General features: G+C 34.0%; 1 protein-coding gene across 1 annotated transcript in view; it reads right to left on the bottom strand.

The window, feature by feature from the left end:
• Rbp6 (RNA-binding protein 6) overlaps positions 1 to 23579 on the bottom strand; it is a 127473-nt gene that overhangs the window by 47009 nt on the left and 56885 nt on the right. Inside the window, exons 4-7 of the mRNA XM_089098373.1 lie at positions 19845 to 19937; positions 14713 to 14761; positions 7133 to 7215; positions 1703 to 1790 (exon numbers count right to left, since the gene is read on the bottom strand). Of these exons, the coding sequence (XP_088954499.1) occupies positions 1703 to 1790; positions 7133 to 7215; positions 14713 to 14761; positions 19845 to 19937 (313 nt within the window). The remainder of the gene's footprint in view (positions 1 to 1702; positions 1791 to 7132; positions 7216 to 14712; positions 14762 to 19844; positions 19938 to 23579) is intronic.

The raw sequence follows: 23579 nt of genomic DNA, 5'->3' as shown, positions 1-23579 counted from the left end.
CCAAATCCCCTCACAAAAGTTCTTCACCGTGTTATGAAATAAAAGCACAAGGCATGCAAGTCTTTGTTTTAAAGAATTACAGGCAGGATAAATATTCAGTTTGTAAAAATAATATCTACCCTAAAATGAGATAAAAAAATTAAACCATGGGAAGCTGTATGTATCTTATGGAAGCTTAAAAATAAAAGTTGCTAAATTGAAAGAGGAAGTACACAAGATTAAAAAACTCTTTAAACAAGATAAAAAAAAAAGCATAAATGTTTAATTTTTATTTAATAAAAATAAGAAGATTTCTGTTATAAGAGATACGGACCACCAATTAAACATAAAGTTAAATATTTTCTTTATATTTTAATAAAAACGTTGGAGAAATTAGACGCCCGAAAATTAGAAAAATTCGGAGATAAAACTTACAAATAGGTTTTATCTGAGGTTAAAATGCAGTTCGGAACATCTTTCCAGCAAAAGCTATCCCCAGATCTCCGACACTAAACTTCTTCAAAACCAAATATATACGTAGCGTTTTATGCAAAATAAAACCTTTCCAGAGCACTAATTAAGGTATTCATCACACCTAACCAAGAAACGATTCTGCCCTCTCTTAAAACGTCATACAAAAACGTTGTTTCAAAGTTGGGTCTAAAACGCTCAAGCATTGGCCAATTGCCACATGATCACAAATTCGAAATCTTGGAAAAAAAAGAGATGAGTACAGACCACCGACTATTTTTATTATAAATTAAATTAACTAAATTTTGTTACAAAAATTACTCGGATATAATATATCCGATTATAAGTTAAAACGTTCTTCAGTATCCAAAACAACAGTGGCACCGATTCTTAAAAACTTAAAGAGGGGAGAGACAAAAACTGATTGTTTTCTTAGAGACAAATATTGATTTTTTTCTTAGATACGCAGAGCTATTTATCGAAAATCTGGGGGAGTACTTATTCAATTTTTTAATTGATGACCCGAAAAAAATTTTTCAAAATTTATATCCATTTCTTCCCCCGTAATTGGCACCACTGCTAAACAATCACTTGAAACTAAACTAAATCTATTCTGCTACCCTACTTTACCCAGCTACAATATACGAAAACAACTAAACAGTCAGATCTAGATTTAGAGACTGCATATTAAAAATCAAATCACGCAATAAGTACAAAAAAAGATATAACGTGACTAGAATAAAAAATACTCTAGAAACACCGAGAAAGAAACAACCACTAAACAATTAAAGTCCAACTTGTATTTGATATAAAGCCGATGGATCTAGACCCTGAATCCCAAATAGATCATTCATTGAGTATGGTAGGCTACTGGTAGCTGATTCCGGGACCATTCGGGGACGAGTTGCTGTGGCATTGGCGTTAGCTAGTGCCCTCTTGCACGTCATTGCTACATTTGCTGCTGCAACAGCAGCCTGTTGTGCTGCCTGTACAGCTTGCTGAGCAGCTAAATACGCATTTATATCAAAAGAATACACGTTACAATCAGGTTGTGCTGCAGTCTGCGGAACAGTTGAACGAGCCGCTGCAACTGAAACGGGCACACTATAAGGTGCAAAGCGATATGCCGCAACTGTTGGCATAACTCCAACACTTCCAAGCATATTTGCAAGAAGGGGAGTGCCAGCAGTGGTCAGGGATTTCGCTGGAGTAGGACTTGGACTTTGACTGGTGCCATAAAAGAGTAACTCACCGTAGCCTGGTGCCCGAACTCCGGCTCTTCCACGAGCCAAATTGACTGGCAACATTACTTCTTTTGGTTGAGCTTTCTTGCATTCAACCTAAGAAAAGAAAACTTGGAATATTTCTAAGCTAAACTAATTAATTCTAAGCTTCTAGGTCTAATCGATTTATAATTGCCTAGAGCTTTCGTGAACCAGCTTAGACAAGCCAAAAATAAAACTATAACGCAAAAATATAAAAAATACAAAATAAACGAGCAAGTTCAGGTGCTCCTAAACAAAAGGAGAAGAGGGAAAGACTGAGATTAGCATATTTAAATACTACAAAACAATTCGCAGCTTTGGTTTATATGTTTCACACTTTAAATTATTCGCCAAAACTGTCAATCCTTTTCTGAACTGTCTGAATTTTTTTACAGTTACAAGTATGAGAACAAAGATTTCGAAAAAACCTCAACATCTATCTGTCAATGTTTTTTTTTTATGTATAAGAACCCTATCAAAACCTCAAACCGCATATCTGAAACTCAAAGTAGCAGTTACGGTGTATGATTCGCAAAGCTGTTCACTTTCCATTGTCAGGTGTATATCTCAAAGCCCAACATGTTCTGCTACGCCACTCCAACACTACTCTTCGCACAACACATGTCACGCTTCCTGCCCCCATGCGATACACATCACACCGCCCGTGGCACCACCTGCCTGGTGTTAATGTTTTTACATATTTTCTTTACAACGCCTCAACATGAATGTTGGAACAAAGTCGCCATTCAACAGCATTGAGTAATTTTTTTATTTGACATTACATAAGTAGCAAACTGTAATGCTACTCGTTCTCAAGCAATTCTGGCTTTAGAATTCATGATTTAAAAACTAATTTGATAGTAAATTTTGATCAGTAAATAAATTACCGTAAGTAAACAAATGTCAGTATCTTCTTCCAAATTCATCAGAAACATACAAAACAGGTGTTTCACGCTTTCATCTTTTTCAATAAAAAAAAAAAAATGTCATTATAAAAATTTGACTCATTTTTAATCAAACTAATTTTCTTTAAATTCTGAATTTTTTCTCGAGGGGCAAGTTCAAAATGAAAAAAAAAATCAGATTAAAAGAAAAATTTCGGTAACTAGGAAAAACTATGTAAACACTTTGAGGTTTCAGGAAGCGGCAGACAAAAAGCGGTTTGTCTAAGTATTTATGCTAAAATGTTATCCAAAGAAAAATTGTATGCAAAGGGCACAACTAATGAAAAAATGTCATAACTAGGCTAATGAAACTAATGAAAAAAATTCGGAGAAAAATCTTCATCCCCAATACCCTAGGTAATGTCTTATATAGGGATCATATTAAAAGTAAGGTCATGAGTCCCAGGTGCGTTAGCAGGACTATACTTTGGTCTAATTAGGAAAATAATGTGAAAAAAAATCATGTACTATGATAATTCCAGTAAACTTATGACAAAATCTAATATTCAAAATACTTTATGGTAGTTCTTACACCCTTTCTAAAATCTCAAGAATGTTAAGATTTTTCAGAAATTTTTAGTATTTTCAAATATTTTACCTTTCAGTCGGTTTCTTTTATAAGTTTTATTTCCCTCCCCTCAACCGAATAAGAGCTCCTGGTTAATATCCCTTGAAGACTAACATATTTTATCTCTTGAAGAGGGACCAAGCAGTAGGGCTCATCTACTCTCGATGCGTTTGCCTTATTATATTTTTTTTCATTTTTATATTAGTATTTTTATTAATGAAACATAGCAAATTCAAGGAACTATATTTACTATATTTATGAAAACAAAATAATACATTAAGAACGAACTGTAAATATAGCTCCCTACATTTAAGCAATTTATATATATATATATATATATATATATATATACCTCTATATTTGCAGGGAACTCCTGGACAATTAGGATACGCATTTCATTCCTTATAGCACTAGGGCTTACATACTTTTGATGTGCTAGCCTTTTTTAATTCTTACATTAGTATTTTTTGGATAGTTATTTTAACTTTTAATATAAAATGTACTTAGCAGTTGCATATCGCAAAAGCTTTTTTTTCTCGACCTAGCTCACGAACACCAAACCCTTTGTATATAACGAATTGGCAGTTCTGATTTGCAGCTTTCCCGCGTTTCTAAACAGCTATCAATCTTTGTTAATAGGAATGAATAAACAGAAGGATGAAGAGTCACCCCATCTCCATCCCCCTTATCAATCTAGTCAGTGTTGGGAAACAAAGACCTTCCCCTTTTCTATCAAAACAGCGCGACAAAAACAACTCAGCATTTTCTTATATCGGTTAGCCAATTAGACGTATCCCAATCCTTTCTAATTATTTCCTGGGTATGTCAGCTGGATTATTATTCGAATGAAAGCGGGGGAAAATCTAGAGATTTTTGGAAAAGAGGGCAGGTCCAATTCAAAGTGATTAATATCCTAATGATCTTCAATTGACGACAAAGGAATAGCTCTTTCCGCAACAATGAGTTATTGCTTATCTCATCGCTACTGACAAAAAAGAGTAATCGAAGTATTTGTAGTCAGCAACAACAAAAAATGTATATACATTATGATGTTATTCAACACTAGCCAACGAGCCTAACGGACAGTAGGCATAAAAAAGAAGAAGCCGTAGCATTAATTATTTTTGGGGATTTGAGAAAAACAGTCCATCTCTTCAATAAAAATGATACCAAACTGTGCATAACATTTTTTGTCTTTTAATGAAACCTAATAACTGCATCAAATCTCAATTATAATGATATATTTGCTTGCCCTTAGGGGGGGAAAACGCGTAGAAACGCATAAAAAACGCTTTAGCACCCAGAAACCACCTGACTTTCTGATTGAAAAAGTCTTCACTTTCTGAGGAAACTGTTACCCTTTCTATACTATCTATAGCATTACCTCATAGTATTTAGATAAGCGTTGGCTGATAAGTGTTAAAGACTTAGGGAATAATTTATTGTATATTGGTATATTATAATGAAGATATAGCTAAAGTTTTTACGACTCTTACTAAGCTCAAACTATATGCCCAACAAATACGATGACGAGAATAGCCTGGGTACAGAGAGCTGGGGTTTCTTCACTTTTTGAGATGGTCTGGAGACTCTAGGGGGCAGTTACACTTGTCAAAATGCTGTCTGATTTTAAAGTATTCTAATCTAGCAGAAAGCAAGCTTCTCTGAAGTCTTCCTAGATAAATTCATTAAAATAGAAGCTCTTAAGAATATCTAAACAAAAAGAATATTAATAAAATATTTTACTAGCGCATAAGCAGGAAACATATTTCAAGCAATTCACAATTTTTCCTCCCGGGAAGACGAATTTCTCAGCACAAACCCAAAACAGACTAATTTCATTCCAAACGGAATGAAAACATAGTTCATTCCGCATTTTTATTTGTGAAGTTTTTTCGTGATGATTATGGCAATTTTAGGCGATTGCTATGAAGTTTTCGTGAATTTTCACGCTACCAAAGTGTGGAAGAACTTCCACATTCCGTATAAATGCTCGCTCAAAAGAAGACTTACGTTACGTTAGTGTAACTTTTGACAATTCCTTCCACTACAGTAACGTAAAAATTCATGAGAACATGATAACTATAGTCTAAAAGCATCATAATCATCACGAGAAGACTATTAAATTAGAAATGCAGAATTGGGATGGAGATTCAAGCTATGATCAAGCGTGAAACGCTCTAAAGGAAAGTTTATTAATTTAATCTCAAAAATTTATTAATGACTCATCCAGAATTCCATGTTTATGCTGCTATTGACTTCCCATAATGTAAAATTAACTGACGTAATGTAAAACTTTAAGTAGAGCTAAAGTCTATTTAGCACTGCCTAAGCTACGGATGGAATTTGCCCCGTAAGATTGCATAACTTGACATAGCCTTAGATTATGGTAGTGTGAAAGGTTCTTCGGAGTCGTGTCAAAGAGCTATTATTCAACAAAGATTATCGTTTTATATTAATCAAAGCGCTAAGATCTTAGAGATGAGTGATCTTACTCAAAAAAGCTTAAATTGGAATGTTTCTGCCCAAATAGGACATCGGACAGAGAACTTAGATGTGATTCTCATAAAGTTATTAGGCCACGGATCAGAACAAAATGAACTTCAACTTTCTTGCAAAACGGCCTGAGAAGTAAGATCAAAGACCTTATAACAGCATATTATATATTGTAGCTCAAATTATATAGTTTAATGATTTAGTTTAGTTTCATAGTTTATATAGTTTAGTTTCATTTTAGCAAGACTATTTTCAAGCGGAATCTTTCACTCTTGGGTATTAATCATTTTTCAAACCTTTTGATTTATGAGTTGAGGACGGGTCGGGGAGGGGGGGGGGGGTAATTTATTTTTGTTACTTTTTGTTCCTATTAAAGCCGTCAATTGCAATTTTTTCAGTCAATACTAGTTGTATTGCGATTACTAGAGGAGCAATTCAATAAAATTGGGGGAGGGTTCCAGACATAGACACTATCCTGAAACTGCCAGGTTTTATTATACCATCTCTAAATAAATGTTTCTCACAATTCTGTTAAACAGTTCGTGGAAACGAAACAGTTCGTAGTAACGAGCTGTAAGTAGGGAGCGAATCGGACCAACACTATGTTTATTTGTTTGTTGAAGAAAAAGGGAAAGTATAGGGTCATGCCCCCTAACCCCACGTCTCAAATGATAGTGCCCAGGAAGACAATTTAAATAAATGGAATTTCTTTTCATACTCCTTTACAGCTTTCAAGATATCTTATAAACGAAACAGATAAAGCTGCACGCCAATCTCAAGTGAAAGCATATATAATGCCTAAAATGTCCCTCTCAATATTCCTCGACACTGCGGTTCATACTCCCCTTTTTATTGTTTCAACTTACTTCTTTTTCCTTTAACTTTTCTTGATTTAAGATTTTTTTTCAAAAACGGTTTTGCTACTTTTAAATGGTTGATGAGCTTCTTTGGGCCTGTTCTTGTGACGTAAAATGAATGATTTAATTAATGGCTTACTTGATTTATTCCTTTTTTGCTAGTTGTTCGTTTCTTTCTTCCTGAAAGCTCAAGCTTGGTAAGCGCTAACTAAAAAGTTCGAGAAACTCGAAAAGCGCTAAATAAAAAGCACTAATTCGGAATGTTTTTTTTTTAATTCAGGGTTCAAGATACTTTTATAAATAGAGCTGTATTTAAATCCTACCCGGCAAATAATGAATTATAATTTCACCTGCCAACTGGATAGGGGCAGGGGGCAAGGGACCTTTACCCCACCCCCCACATCAATTTTGAAAACGTCTTTTTTGTATTTTCAGTGAATTGAAATCGGAATAACGACAAATTTGTTTCCCCCTCCCCCTATATTTTCGTTAACTGACGCCACTGCAACCGATCTATCCACTTTAAAGAAAAAGACAAAAAAAGCTTCTTACCATTTTGTTGTTTATCTCATGGAAGTGGATCTCACAAACCTTGTCAACTACATCTTCACACTCAAAAGTGACGAATGCAAATCCTAAAAAAAAAATATATATATATATATTCAGTTCTAAATACCTGGGAACTGACTTTTATTTTAACCTTAATTAAAAAAAAACAATTACCATAATCTCATGGCGCTTTGATAAATCAATGGAACTCCCAATTTATTTGGTAGGAAGGTTGCGCTCAGGTAGCCCCATGAACTTATCTCTTGGTGACTTTTGACCCGGAACAGCGAAAACTAAAGGTTTTCTTATAATTTTTAAAAGAGGTTAACGAAGCTTAGGAGCAAAAGAACATACTTATGTTTATATTTGATGCCCAGATGAACATTCACACTATTGAGTGAAATATGGCAGCTGGGGCATTCCCCAGTAAGCAGCTGGGGAATTTTCCAGTGGGCAGCTGGGGGGATATGTGCACGTCAAGGACCCTCTTTCCCTTTCAAAGGCTGACGAAAACAGGTAAGTACTTTAAAAACCCGTATCTCTCGGAAATGAAGCACTTTAGTACCAGACAGTAGACTGAAGAAAGTTTTTATTCTCTGCATCTCTAGAAATTGCTGCCTTTCAAAATTTCAAAGACCAAATTTTTATGGTCATATGCCAAAAAATAATAATATTGAAAACATTTCCTTTAATAAGTCGAACAAGCAAGTATTGAAAAATTTGTTGTTACGAAGCCTTGGATTAGCTTGAAATGACAAATGACATAGCACTTCAGGAGGTCAATCTACAATCGTGTGTGCTGTATGGCACTTTATGGTCCAGCGGGGACCAAACGGGACGTCTTCGAATGGGGAGGGAAGAAAGGTTTGGGAGGGAATATTTTGGGAGGAAAGATGGGAGGGAAGAAAAGATAGACGACTGCCAAAAGGAAAGATATAAAGGAAGTCGGAAATTCCAAAGAAGGAGTAAATTGAGAAGGTCTGAATAAGAGGGCGGATATATTCTCATCTGTGTTAGCCTTAGGTGGTTCATATGTTGTGATGTATTGTTGATATTAGTAGTTCTTGCATATCAGAAAAATTCAATTTGCATATGAAAATAAAAATAAATAATCTGAGCCGAACTGAACGGCCATGAAAAGACTTGGAAGAAAAAATAAAACTAAGAAATGGGAAGTAAGGCCAGTAAAATTCCTAGCATAAAAATCTACCAGATATATTGCCAATATAGAGCCTGTTCAGTGCAAACGAAAAAAAGAGGTAAAAAAAAGAAAAAAGAGAGAATCTAAAAACAAACGATTTAAAAAAAAAAAAATTTTAAATTTTTAAAAAAATGAGGATTTTTAAAGAGGAGTTTTCAAAATTGCCAAAAATTCCATTAACTCGCTTGCTTAAAGAATAACACACAATTAGAAGGTCCTTTCGACGCTCCTTCAATTACCGTCAGAGGTTCCATTTAGAACCGTTTAAGTGACAGATGATTCCTTTTGATTTTTGGTAGTAGAACTGGATCAACAATACACCAAACGATTGAAAATTCAGTGCTAATTTATTAGTTCAGTCACCTATCCCATATGCATGGATTTATTACAATCAAGTATGACAAATCTCTTTATTTAGTTGTTTTAGTTTAGCCTTTTTCAACACTAATTACTGAAAGAAATTACAAATTGCTTTAGTTCGACAGAGTTGACTGAAAATGGGCGAAACTACAAATTGATTTTGTGCTACAAAAGTGAACAATATTTATAAAGAATAAATTGAGTAAAATATTTAAACAGTTTCAAATAGAATTTACGACGACAGCGGATATTATATTAGGAAAAAGTGTTCAAAGGAACATCGAATGGTAGGTTTGTCATTTACCCTGCGAATTATTCAAAAATTGGACAATTTTACAGATGATCGTTTTAGGCATGGCCAGAGGGAGAGGACAGCTGCCCCTCCTCCGGTTTTCTGACATTAAATTCCGTTTATTTTATATTCTTGCACTACCATTAAGGTACCTTACCCGTCCCTAGATTATGAGGCATAAAACCGCTACTGAATTTTACGCTGAGGACGCTTTGCTCAATGTATACGCCAAAAATCTGCAATATATTTTTCCTCTATGAATTTCCCTGGTTTAAAATGGCCAGGCCATTTATGAATTACCCTGGCCTAAGATGGTCTATGAATTTTCCTGGCCTTGGCCTTTATTTTATTTTATAAGTTTATGCCAGATCTTAGCTTGACAAAACAGATGTAGTAATTTAGATATTTTGTATCAATCAATAGTATTAAGTCTACCTTTAATTTAACCGACAGATAGTCAGACTGCTATTTTCCCCTCGATTTTGAGGATTGTTTACATCATTCACACGCAAATTAACAATTAAATTTTACTTTTAGGGATTATAATTGGAAAATATCAAGTTTCGTTCCACCGCCGTTTCCCGAGATAAGAAATAATTATATTATAACAACTTATTGTTTCGTTATTAGTTCTCATCTGCATTTCAGACGAGGCTTACGAAATCAAAGAACGGCACACAAAATCATTAGGCGTTTCAAAACCTTTAACTCAATTACTTAACTTCATTTCTGCAAATTTAATATAGGGTAGACTTAAATTAGCTACTTTTGCACGACATATTGGATTAATATAATCTAAAACGGAATAGGAGTATTAACTTTCCCTAGGCTATGAGACGCACTCCCCCCCCCTTTTCTGAGCCCGCTACTCGTGCAAAGTAAATTGAAAGTTTTTCAAAAGTCGTCGAAAGTGAGCTTTCTACTTCACTCACTTGCTCTTATTTACGGTGTTCTTGAATCACAGTAGCTGAGGATTGCTATTTACCTTTTGGAAGTCATAAATCCCACACATGTGTTGCTGTTTTTTATCAAGTTTATTTTTAGAGAAATCTGTTTTCTCTATACTATTCTCCTTACAGTTTTCATCAACGTTAATTCATGAAAACGTGGAGGGGCTAAATGTACCTTTAAATATCTAATAGTGGGGGGGGGGGGGGTAAATTTGTTATTGTTTCCAGTTTTTTCAATAAAACAAAGAAAGCGTATTTTTCCATGAAAATACCAAAAAAGTATTTCAAAAATCAGGAGGCGGGGGGAGGGGCAAAAATATAGGAGGAAAATAGCCTCTCCTCAATTGCCACGCCTGGTAGCCTATAGGTTTTAGAATAAAAAAACGGCTATACACTGAAATAGGCATTTAGGATGTAAGGGCTTGATAAAAAAAAGGTTTTATTTTCTTAATATTCATATTCTACCTCTTTTGTCATACAAAAAGATGAAAAAAACTAACTAGAGTTAGTATCATTTCTAGCCACTTGCAATACAACAAATACTTAATGTTCCGTTTAAGAGAAAGGGCTATTGACCCTCCCCCGGTTTAGATACAGGGTTGAATCAATTATGTAAGCATGCGTAATCAACACGTAGGTTTCATGTAGGTTTTGATAATTTCGTAAATTATCAAATAAGTTAATTGATATTTAAAATAGTTAAAATGACTTTAGACTTTCGTTTTAAATACTTCATGTACGTTTTTATTTCTTAAGAAAATAATCTTTTTTCTTTATATTACTCTTCTTGGAAAAGTTTTTGTATACAAGATCGACAAAAATATGGTTATACCAACGTCGTATTCAGGGGTGGGGGTGGGGGGGATGAGTTGTATATAAGATAACATTATGAAAAGCGAGTTGATTTTCTCAATAAGCATCCAACGCCTTTTTGTGGCTAACCTGTAAAATGACATAGTATGAATTTTGGCCATAAAAACTGGATTTATTGACCATTTATTTACTCTCGATTTATTAATGCAAGACAATACATCTGCATTAAAAAATCCATAATAAATTTTCTTTTTTACTAACTTTTGCATCAGAAGCTAAAACAGATACTATGTCATTCTCCCTTTTCATTAATGTCATCATTTTATGACATTAGGCATATAAAATAAATTATTTTTCTACTGACATCTGGAAAAAATAGGTTCCGGAACACATTCCATCCGTAAAAAAATGAAAAAAAAAACACTACAAAATAGGTGAGGCATCTGGTAAGGTGTAAATCAATAAGGGGATGGTAAGGGGTAAATTAGAACACTCAATTTAATCACTTTGAATTAACCGTAAATAAACGTTAATTGGGTCTCGAAACAAGAACTAATCACACGTTTCACGCTGGAGACCAATGCCCCCCCCCGATTCATGCCTGTTATATCCATTCCAATCTTTTCCTTGACATTCAAATAATAAAACTTTTGCCATCCGTACCAACATCCAGTCTATTCATAAAATTGTGACATTTGGAGATTTTCCTTTCTGTTCTTGAAAAATTATGAATGTTCCACGGCAGTACCACTTTTTTGTCAGTGTTGCCACATTTAATCGTGAAAATAGACAAGCAGAACTAATTAGTAAGATTTATCACTAAAATTCAAACAGTTTCAATATTTCAATTTCCGTAGACAACTACACCTTCAAGAAAAATGCCCCTTCTTAAGCTGTTCGGAGCCAGATGCTTTTCGCTTATTTTTGCTAATTCTTCACCCACATTTCCTTTTGCTCTTAATTTGACATTCGCTACCACCGACTGCATATGGAGGTCTTTTCATTAATACTGAATCCTAGATTTCTTCTAATTTTTTATTATATTTTTTATTATATATTTTTATTATATTTTTTATTATATATATATATATATATATATATATATATATATATATATATATATATATATATATATATATATATATATATATATATATATATATATATATATATATATATATATATATATATATATATATATATATATATTTTTTATATATATATATATATATATATATATATATATATATATATATATATATATATATATATATATATATATATATATATATATATATATATATATATATAATACTTCATTACATTATTTTAACAGGTTCAAAACTTGCTAAATAATGACAACAGGTAAACAAAACCACGGGTAAAAATAAGGGATTAGTATATATATATATATTTCGAAATGCACACAAATATACACAGCTCTTCAAGATTTTTTTTTTTTTTTTTATTTCGTTATCGAAAATAGCCTTAAACTGGAGTTGCAGCCAATATAAATTTCAAACACTATATATAATTCAAATATACTATATACTATGGTAGCATATACTATGAAACATACAATATTATACTACATGCTATATAATACTTTATTTAAATACTACTATATCTTAATCAGGCACGTAACCAGGAATTTATTTTCAAAGAAAGGACGCAAATTTGCCCAGATAAGAAAAAAAAGCATACGAAAATTCCCATGCAACTGGGCCCTTGTTTAACTCAGCCTCGTTCAACTCAACTCATTTAACTCAGTCTCCGTTCAAATAACCCCCATACAACTCAACCCTCATTCACATCAGCCCCCGTGCAATTCAACCCTCATTTAACGCAACCCCCATTTAAGTCAAATTCATTTAGATAGCCCAACCTAACCTAAGGTTCAAACTTATTCATAGGCCAATTCGAGACAGTACCGGGCTAAATCAGAGTAGAACTAAATGGAGTTTGAGTTAAATGGGGTTGACATGCACAGGGGTTGAGTTTAATGGAGTTTAGTCAAATGAGGGATGGATTACACAGTGGTAGTCATATCAGGGATGAATTACACAGAGGTTGAGTTAAATGGGGTTGAGTTGAATAGGGGTTGAATTGTACGAGGGTTGAGTTGAATGGAGCTTTAGTTTTACGAGGTTTTATGTGAATGGGGCTGTGTTTAATGGGGCTCAGTTGAAAAATTCTTGGTACTGCGCTTAAGCCTATCTTAAAACACTATTATCAGCCATTTAAGTCGATTTATTGCAATATGCCAAAACGACTGCAGGTCAAACATCTTGTTAGTAAGGTTTTTTCAACCTTTGAACTCAAATAAAAAGAACAAATCAATCTTAACTGGCAGAACATTTCGAAGCGGTACTTTCAGTTCCCAGACAAAACTCATGAGGTTGAAAAATAGTCACGTGAAAAAACACAAATTAGCGTACTGACGTCATACATTTTTCTCAATGAAAGACATGCCTAAAATACTTGACCCAAAGAATGTTTGCTGAGGTTGACTATTAACATTTTTAATGACAATTAAAACAATATACTCTTAAATTCGGATGTACCACTTTTGACACTTGAGAGTGAAAAAAGACAATTAATTTGGATTTATAGAGGAGAACCTTGGTAATTAACGATTTCTTACTGAACAATACAAACTTATTTGATAAATTGGCAGCTTTGAGGGAGGACTAGGGCTACGCCTGAGACAAACCGAATGAGTGACGGAACCCTGGAAAAGAACTAAAAATGTTTTTAGATAATTTCGGAGACCACACTGCCTTCCTAGCTTCCGCCTTTGCTTTGAAAAGAATTAGAGAATTAAACAATATGTAGTTTTATTTGATTTTGTATATAAACTTTTGTTTTAAATTGTTTTAGTTTAGTTTTACTACTGATGACGGTCACTGCATATGTGACCGAAATATCTGGTATTTTTATTGAATTTCTATATACTGTCTATTAAAAAGGATTTTATCCCTATTTTTAACTTTTATTTTATCAAAATGTTTTATCAAGTCGAAAACTTTACTGTTATTACCGTAAAATTTGAGACGGTCAAAACGGCTAGGATGAAATGAGAGATGGCAGATTGTCAAAGACCATCCTTGCCAGTTCACCATCTAGAGCCAAATAAAAAGCAGGTTGTCCCTGAATAGGGCGGGAGGATGTCCTAAGAAAGATTTAAGAGGAATTGGAACTTCTAGTGAGGGCGTAAAGAAGGAGGCTTTGAATAGATTGGGATAGAGGAGCGTGCGTAGCTGCGTTAGCCTCAGGTGACTTGGTGCTGCAGTTAGTTGTTAATAGTAGCAGGAGGTGCACAGAAACCCAACACTTTACAGAGGGGAGGAGTGAAACAGCGCTTGAACAATTCCCAAATTTCTCGGGTATCACCAAATTTTTCCAGAAAAAATTGGGTTCTCCGAGATCTTACCAAAAATTAGCAACTAATAATTGCATATTAGAAATAATAATTAACTTTTAATCACTATTTAACTTAATTTATTTTTAATTAATTTTTTTCCTTTTTTCTTTTTCCCTTTAATCAATTAAGTTAATTTATTATTATTATTAATTTAACATATTATTAATATAATTAACACAGCAATATTGCATATACCAGCTTTTGGACAAATCATATGATTGAATTCAACTAAATACAGAATTAGATGTTTTATTTAGTAAGCAAGTGTGCTTTGAGCTGCCAAAGATAGTTTTGTTTTCCTTTAACATAGGCTTTATCCTTTCTTCTAGCCTGTACAGCTTACATTGAATTTTTTCAATACAAAGTTACCCAAAGTTCGCTGCTTCAAGGTCATGACTGGGGCTGTTTCAAAAATACTTGGCCGGTCTTGATCCCTCCCCCCCCCCCGCTTCTCTGATAAATGCTATGAGTCCCATCTGGGGTTATAAATATATACATTTTAAATGAAAACAAAAAAAAAAAACTCTAAGGAATAGTAGTTACCTCTGTGTCGATTCGTCTGCTTATCAAACATGAGCATGCAGTCTTCGACCTGAAAAATAAAAATTCATTATTGTAATTTCAAGTGTACATATTTTTGTCTTCACAGACGCACCTAAAGAATAAAATTGTAGATGGCGATTGAACAAATGACAGTAGGAGCTATCAGTATTATATGAACAAAATAAAAACCCCGCAGCTACAATTCGTGCTGCTTTAATTGCCGAGCTGCTGCTTTAACTGTTTTGAAGCCTAATAGGCATCAGATATTCACATCTTTTTAACACTAATCTAAGAGAGAGGACACTTTCAATGTTAACATAAAGACAAATACCAATTTTAAAAGCTCATTCAAAACACCTGACAATTGAGCAAGTTTTCTCTAAATTATTATAATTTAATTATAAAAGCCATTAAAACTTCTAAGAGCCAGAGCGCAGATAATCTTCAAGGCCGGTGGTTTTTCGAAAGTTGATGTCCGTGTATTTTCAAAATACTTACGAATAAGAAATAAACCTACAGGGCTAACTGTTCATTATCTGATATTTTTTATAATTTACCACTTTTTCTCACTTTTTGTCTATTTTCTTATTTTGTTTTCTTTTATGATTATTCTTGTTCTGCATTACATTCGATGCTATGTTTTTTGTTTTCTTTTCTTTTTTATTTTTAGTTTGTAGCATCTTCAATACTCAAACTGGATAACCAGGACTTAGATTGTCTTCGACTATCGTTTTGATTGCTAAACTGTTTTTGTCTTGCATATTCTCCTTTGATACCCACACTTATCTACAAGCATATGCCAAGTAAGACCTCTGGGCAAAGGTTCTGTCAAAGTTTCTCAATTTCCCCATAATTTCATAGTTTTGACGTAATTTGGGTGAATCCCCCCCCCCGAAAAAAGGATCTTGGTAATTTGTCTGCTCGTCAATGCTGGTGCATTTCAATTATTCTATGACGCTCGAGTAAGGGTTAAGAATCAATGAAGCACATTTTATATCAATGCCGAGAAAGAAAAAGTTTCTACTTTTTCAATTTTTTTTTATTTTTTCTTACTTTTTTTGTTAATGGAAAAGATAATTTTTCTTTTTTTTTTGACAAATGGCTTAAGCTTTTCCATTTGTCTAGTTTTAATCTGACACAGTCTCTTTCCCTTTTTTAAGAAAACTATTTAGAAACTATACACTAAACGAAAATTTCATGTTTTCCAGAATTTATGGGTACTTCTTATTGAAATTATCAAATAAGATTTGTTTTTATCACATTCTCTCTCCTCCCCCCCCAAAAAAATTACCGCATACGTGCTTGACAGTAAATTCAATACATTTATCGCTGTCGCTAAAAGGGCTCAATGGGAGGGGAGGCCCCCTTCCAAAAAAAGTATGTAAGAAAGAAAGAGGGATAGAGAACAAAAAAAATAAAACTTTTAAAACCTGTTTATCCAGCCTCACTACCGGGGAAAGAAGAAAAAAAAAAACGGGAAAAGAAAATCACATGCATTCTTCACTTGAAGAAAAAGTTCTTCTAATTTAATATCCCCGCGCGATTCGTCTGAAGCCCTTCTCGAGAAAAATTGAGGTCTAAAGTGTTCTTTTTGTATTCCCCCACCCTTTACCTTATCCAGAAATTCCCTCCCCTTTCAACGGGCAAAACCCGTGGGAAAGCATACCCTAATCTTACATTAAAGAAAAAATAGATATTTTTTCACTCCTTAGAAACTCGAAAGTTCTCGCCACATATCTGGCCAAAAGCATTATCGATATTATTCTCTTGTAACCATAGCTTCTACTTACAACACTATCAAAAGGCTTTAACAAAGACTCTAATTCCCCCTTTAATTTAGAAAGGCAAATCAAAGACAAACCTATCCCATAATTAATTTTCTCCTTTCCGTAATTAATCACCCCGTCAACTTGGGGTCAGTAGTTAACAACCAAAATTAATAGAATTGTTTTTCTGGCTATTTTTCAACCCAGTAGTACAAGTCATGCATTGTTTTTAAGGGCCGTTTCTTTTCAACCCAAACTAAACCACATGTTTGAAAGACACCAAAACCTAGTTATTAGCACAAAAAAAAGGAACAGTGGGTGGAATGAAAGTTTTTGTGAGATATTATGCAATAGAAGCGTCTGACAACTTCACTCGAGTAGGAAAGTCGAGGGTACGAGTATCTTGTGTTTTCAGTCAAATACATTGAAACTGAGAGACGGGATATTCCTACGAGTTTATCATTTTTTGAAAAACAGTCATAAGAGCGAAAAAATGGAGATGGATGGAGCATTGAAAATGGAGAGGAAAAAATACACACTATGTGAGAGACTAATAAAGAATATAGGATACACAAATAAATACGTTACATATTGTCGTGTTTCATGTTTCGTTACGTGTTTCCTGTTATCTTATACCGTGTTATTTGTTACACAATAAGGTACAAACCTTGCAGTGTGGGTTAGCTTCTGCATGTTTAAAAAAATATTATTATTTACAATCATACCCTATAAGTCTTTTACCTGATCAAAACAAAATCGCAAATGACTTAAAGTAGTGCTTCCAGGGTATAAGTAAGGGGACGGGGAGAAGTGACCGCTAAATTTTTTGCACCCCCTTAGATTTTGAAACATACTTTTTTGGTATTTTCATTGAAAAAAAAACCTGAAAAATTATCCCCCTCCCCTCCCCGTGGAGTTTGAAAAATACTGTTTTATCTTCATTAAAAAATTGAAAAAAATTCTTGAACAATTTTTTTGCACTGTGCAGTTTTTTTTTCTAAACGCGTTTTTATAACTTTCGGTTACTATGGGCTGCGGTTCGTTCTTTACAAGGCTGCAGCTATTGCTACAACCATGATATGACTGCTCTGGTCAACTTTAGAATTCTAGATCTGTCTCAACTTTGGCTTGAATCTGGGGCCGTTTTTATGTTTATCAGACTGGCATCAATTACTGCAAGCCACGTTTGGATGATTTACTTTTGGACAGTGATTGAAGGATGGAGATACAGACTATGGCTGGGAAACCCAGACAGATCTTTCCCCCATAAAGGATTTATGAAAGGGTTTCTATACTTTCTAATTATCTTGACATTCTTTGAACGTTTCTTATTGCCTGAGTGGAGGCGGCTATATCAAAAACAAAATTAATAAGAGTTTACCATTGAAGATGTGTATAAAGAAGAACAGTCTTTAGAAATATATTAAAAGCAGGGGTTTAGCTCTATTGGGGAAAAGAACCCGTTGAAAATTCCCAAAAATGGATTCAGATTAAACCGTAAATGGTGAAAGAGGGTCAAAAACAGGGATCCTCCAAAAAATTATTTATGTTGATAACTTATCAAGAGAGAAACAGCATTTAGCCTTTTAACTTCCTTTTATGCCACAAACCAATTTTTTCTTAAGTTTCTCTTTGACACTTTAAAAAACAATATAAATGATTGAAAAATGCCTTTTAACAATGCAATGTAGTAAGGTATTTTTGGCAATAATAAATATAGTACAAGTATAGTACAAGTAATAGTTGAAAGAGTTTAAAATATAATTTTACTATATAAATTTTACTACTATATGGGGTCCATACTATAGAGAAGGTATTTTTATAGTTAATGAACAGCCAAAGGTATATGTCTCTATAATTTTATTCTCACAGTTCGGGCAGAGGCGCTGGGATTAGTCCCACTTACTAAAATACAACCTTTTTTCTGACCTTTTTTTTCGGCTTTTTTTTATCTCGGTAAGATACGGTCACCTATTTCCCAAATTTATCTTTGATTTTAAGTTCTTTGTCAGACCACACTGTTAAAAAAAGGGAAAACTTGCATTTTTTTCAAAAAAGAGCCTTGATCTAGATTAAACAATCATGAGAAATATTATAAGCTGTTAATAACAAAACCTGAATATGTTCACGCAAATATTCAAACAGAAAACAACCTCAAGTGTGCCAAGAAAATGAACGATGTCTTCCCTTCGGAGAAGTTTAAAAACTTACTAATATTGATACTCAAAGGGCACTCATTTGCACGTCTGCACAGAAAAGTACGTAGATACTCCATCAAATAGCTTATTCACTCAAATGAAGCACGGCGGAAAGGATGCAATGGGGCGATTTCGACCAGATCTCAGGGGAGTCATGTATGGGGGGGGGGGGGAATTTTCAGCCAGTCGGTATAAAATTGAGTCCGTAAAATAGTGGCGCAAAACACAACTATTTTTCTAGCTCAACTTTAAGTTTTAGGTAAATAGACTATGGAACTAAACGACGTAAAATCAATGAACGAAGATCGGTCTCAGAAGATAGAAAAAAAATAAGTAATTTTAAGAGCAATATCACCCAAATCACCCAATAAAAATGACCAGCGAGTCGGTGAAGCCCATTGAGCTTTGTTGAGCTTTGAGCTCTATTTGAGCTTTGTTTCTTCTTGGACGGCTACTTGTTAACTGATTAATTGATGTGTTTTTTTTTAAATAGTTTAATTCAATTCAAAAAATTAAATCCCCCCCCCTTCCGACATATTTGGGTGACTCCGGATCTACTTACTTAACACATTTTTTGTGATTTTGCTTTGAATAGATTGAAGTGGAGGAGGAGCTTGCATAGCTGTGTTGGCCTCAGGCGGTTTGGTGCTGCAGCGAGTTGTTAGTAGTAGTAGTCCATTCCTTCCCAAAATAATTTTTTGTGTATGTGGCTGACATAAATTTTATCAGACCGAATATGCTTTAACATTCATATTCATGGAAATTTACTTTAGAGGGAGGGCTAATAGAGTTAAAAAAATAAAATTGATGCAACCCCTGAGAAATAAAAAAAAAATAAAATTGTAAACTTTTCTTTAGAGGCTTTTCTCGGCCAGCATGTAACCAGAGCACGGATTATATATTCCTTTAACTTTTGAGAGAAAGGTATATGATCACCCTTAATCCTCTTCCTGGCTAAGCTATTGCTATTGGCACGCGCAGTATATTAGCTTTTTATTTTTTACTAGCTATACGAAGAATTTTTACAAAGTTATTTGCCAGACTTATGGTGTATTTAATAATCCCACCCTCTGTTTCTGGAAAACTTCCATTAGAAATTTTTAATCAATTAAGGCAACGCAATTGCATATAGAGTAAAAAAAGACAGGGCAAATTGGGTTGTGCTTACCTTCCCAAACTGTTCAAAATATGCTTTAACATCTTCTAAGGTAGATGGCGCAGAAAGTCCACCAACGAAAATTTTCTTTGTTTTCGTTACCATCTGAAAGAAAAAGGAAAGGTTAGTGGCTATAACATTCATGTATGAGAAGCTACTTTGTGAAAGGTAAAACAGGGTTGCCACCGGCAGTACATTAGGAATAATTGTAGTCTTTTTCCCATGAGCACACCTAAAGAAACTAAAACCGTCCAATAAAGTTGGGAAAACAACAGAACTTTGAAAAAATAATGTAACTTTTTAAAAAAATCATTTTTTCTCTTAATTTAGTGCTCCTTTACCATCTTATCACTAAACACACACAAACACTATATGACTACTTTTTTCGTCTTCTAGTACTTTTTTGCCGGAATGATAGTGAATTTTATAAAGTGAAGTGGCAATCCTGCACAATGTCGCACCTTTACAGAATGAATTTCAGTGAATATGTCAAAGAAGACGACCTAACTGCGATAGTTCAAAAAACGTCATGTTATAAAACAAAGATTTTCACGAGGAAAATGCTTCCGGTTTTTTTACCGTTATTAAAATTTGGTATATTATTTTTCTGCAGTTGGATGTTTCAACTTAAGGCCACAGTTTTGTCATTATTCGATAGTTCAGATGCAGCTCTACCCATCTACTACCTAACGATATTTTTGTGATTTGATTTGCATTCTTTTAAATTCAAAAATACGCGGAAAAGGTTCAAAAAATCCGAAAAAGGAAAAATGTTTATGCAAGTTTAGATCATTCACCAAGAAAAAGTCTAAGTAATATCATAATTCCGGTTTTGTGAATGGACAGATCTGAAACTACTCAATCCAATGATAGAAGTCCAAATATTAATTTAAGTCTATAATCAAAGTCTATCTAATCCAAATCCAGTGGCGTAATTTTGTCAAAACCCTGGGGGGGGGGGGGCAAAGTTGGAGCCAATTTTCCCAACTCAAGGGAAAATGACAGTGAAAACTGAAAAATGAATCGTATAGTACCATAAAGGCAAAGAGATACTAAATACAACTGACCTGTTTCTCTGAATACTTGAATTATGCAGGTTTATCTTAATTTTGACAAGATTTGTTGCAAAAACCAAATTTCGGATGGGGGGGACAAACTTGGTTCTGAAGGGGGCAGTTGCCCTCCTGCCCTATAGCAAATTACGTCCCTGTCCAAGTCTACAATCCAAATAGAATTCAAGTCTTGTTGTTTTGTTAAAGCTGCTGACTTGTCGCAAAATCGCAAGTTTCACAGGGAAAATAAACCTTAAGATTAAAGTTTTCAGGTATACAATAATTTATTATTAATAATATATATAATATATATCATATAGCTATAATATATATTTTACATATAATTACAATTTAATAATTTTTCCTGAATAATTTTTTTAGGACACACAATAATTTTTCCTTTGCATTATAAATCTTAATTTACTTTCTGGATAGTCCCTGTACTTCCCCTATTGTGGAAAATTAAATCAACGGCTTCCAAACTTATTTGGCCTACCATTCCTATTCCAGGAAAAGATAATACATATCGCCCATGGAAGTGATGCTTTTTTAACTGTAATTGCAATTGCACAGAAAGATATATGTATCAAAGTTTCTGCCTTTTTAGTAAAATACGAGGTGGAAATTAAAAATTTTTATGTTTTTAATATCTCAAACATTCGAAATAATTTTATTGAGAAGGATTAACCCGGTGTGTTGCTCTAGGGACGCCCACTTTCCACCACCTTGTTTGCATTTCGAAGCCCAATGTGTGCTGCACATCTCCGCCATCAATGGAGTAGTCCCTAAAACGCTTGGCACATTCCTGTCACGCGCCAGCAGGTGTACATGATTTTTGAAAGTCGGCAGGGCCTCAGTGCTGCTAACAGTTTGGCAATACTTGGCTGTGTTTTCGTCAGTAGTAATCTTAAATCACTATGATTCACAGTTCGTAATGTATATGTAATGCTCTATTTGCAATCATATAATGCACATGTGGCCATCATCGTCCCTGAGTCACACCAGTGCCGACTTGTTGGCGGTAGCACCAAATCACTGAGTTAGATAAATACGAAGAAAATAAATTCATGCATATGTGAATATATGCAACATAAAAGAAAAATGTGCCACATAAAGACATAAACTTATGCCATAGAAAAAACGTACAGTTAAGGATACTCCTGCCAAATTCGTGGAAAATTTATGACACACATTTTTTCAAACACACTTTTAATTTGAGATCCCAATATTCACAAAATAGCTCCAGAAGTATTATTCGCTCCGTAAGATAAATTAAGGAAACGTATAAATTAAGTTATGCTAATATGAAAGGTTCTACTGTATAGTATGAAAGCAGCATTACCTTCAATAACCTTCAAATAACCTTGTGCAAACTACTTAATTTTTTGTTTGTATAGCAACAACACCTGTTATATAGTCTCGTCGTCTCTAAATCAGAAATAGAATAACTCCATGCCTAAAGAATAGACCGCCCGAAAATGAGACCAAAGCAATCAATCTGTTTGGGTCTAAATTAGGAGAAGGCAATTTAAATAAAAACAGGACATATTTATAAACTAGTTAGAAAAACCGGTTGAGTCTTGTACATAAAACTAACGTAAACTACCCCAAAATCTCCAGGAGGGCATCTGTTTACAACCATGAGCTACCCAAATCCAGCAATCAGCGCAATTTCGTGAATTCAAAAGTTAACACCACTAACAAAACGATAAACGCATCCTTAGATCAAAAGACTTAACAAAGAAGATGAAAACTTATATGACGCATTTTGGACGATTCAAAATGCGAAGATAGGGAACAGGAATTACTAGCGCCAATAGTGTAGGTCTGGCGACTTTATTAAGAAAATAGAAAATTTCAAAGAAAAACTGCACGTTAGATAAAATTAATCTGCCATACAATAGGGAAAGCTGAAATTTTTCTGTAATTGATAATTATTCAGCATTTGTTTTTATTTCAAACATGCTTTAAATTCAAAATCCAGTCTGCATAAAATAGACCTGGGTTTACTTGCAAAAATCCTGGTAAGTTAAGAAGGTTAGTTTACTTTACGATAGCTGTTCCCTCTTAATTATATGCAAATTAGGTAAAATTTCTTATAAAATTTCCGAAAACAAAGAGAGCACTCGTCTATATTTTCGCCAGGGGCCTACTGGGAGAAAGTCCTGCTTTCTTTGTGACTTTTTCGAAGTACCCACAAGACGTTCGGTGTACAATTTAAACAGTATATACATAAACTAGGTTATAATCCGCGAAAAACCGAGTCAAAAGTCAGTGTCGTAACTAGGGGGGGGGGGCGGTTGTCCCCGGACACAACCTCTGAAGGGTGTGACATCTTTGCCAGTACTATGATATACTTATATTCTGATGGTGGTGTTGGAGGGGGAAATAGACATTGCCCCTGGGTGTTGAAAACCTTAGCTATGCCTCTACTAAAAATACCTAATTTACTTTCATAGTAACTGAATCACAACCAAGATTAATTTTGGTTTATAAGACTTGACTTTTCGAGAAAACTATCATAAAGAAAATTGTTCCAAAAATGTTTATTGGTCACACATAGTTGTAGCCGAGTAAGAATCGACTTTAGTATTTAACTCTTGGAGCCTATATCTTAACAAATATTTTTCAGGGCTTATCTAATGTATAACTAAAGCACATGATTACAGTTCAACTCCTTTCAGCGTAAAGGCTC

The sequence above is a fragment of the Artemia sp. Qi Xiang Cuo genome, chromosome 12 (genome assembly GCF_049724085.1).
Source record: "Artemia sp. Qi Xiang Cuo chromosome 12, ASM4972408v1, whole genome shotgun sequence".
Taxonomy (NCBI): domain Eukaryota; kingdom Metazoa; phylum Arthropoda; class Branchiopoda; order Anostraca; family Artemiidae; genus Artemia; species Artemia sp. Qi Xiang Cuo.
This window is presented reverse-complemented; position numbering and strand designations above follow the sequence as displayed.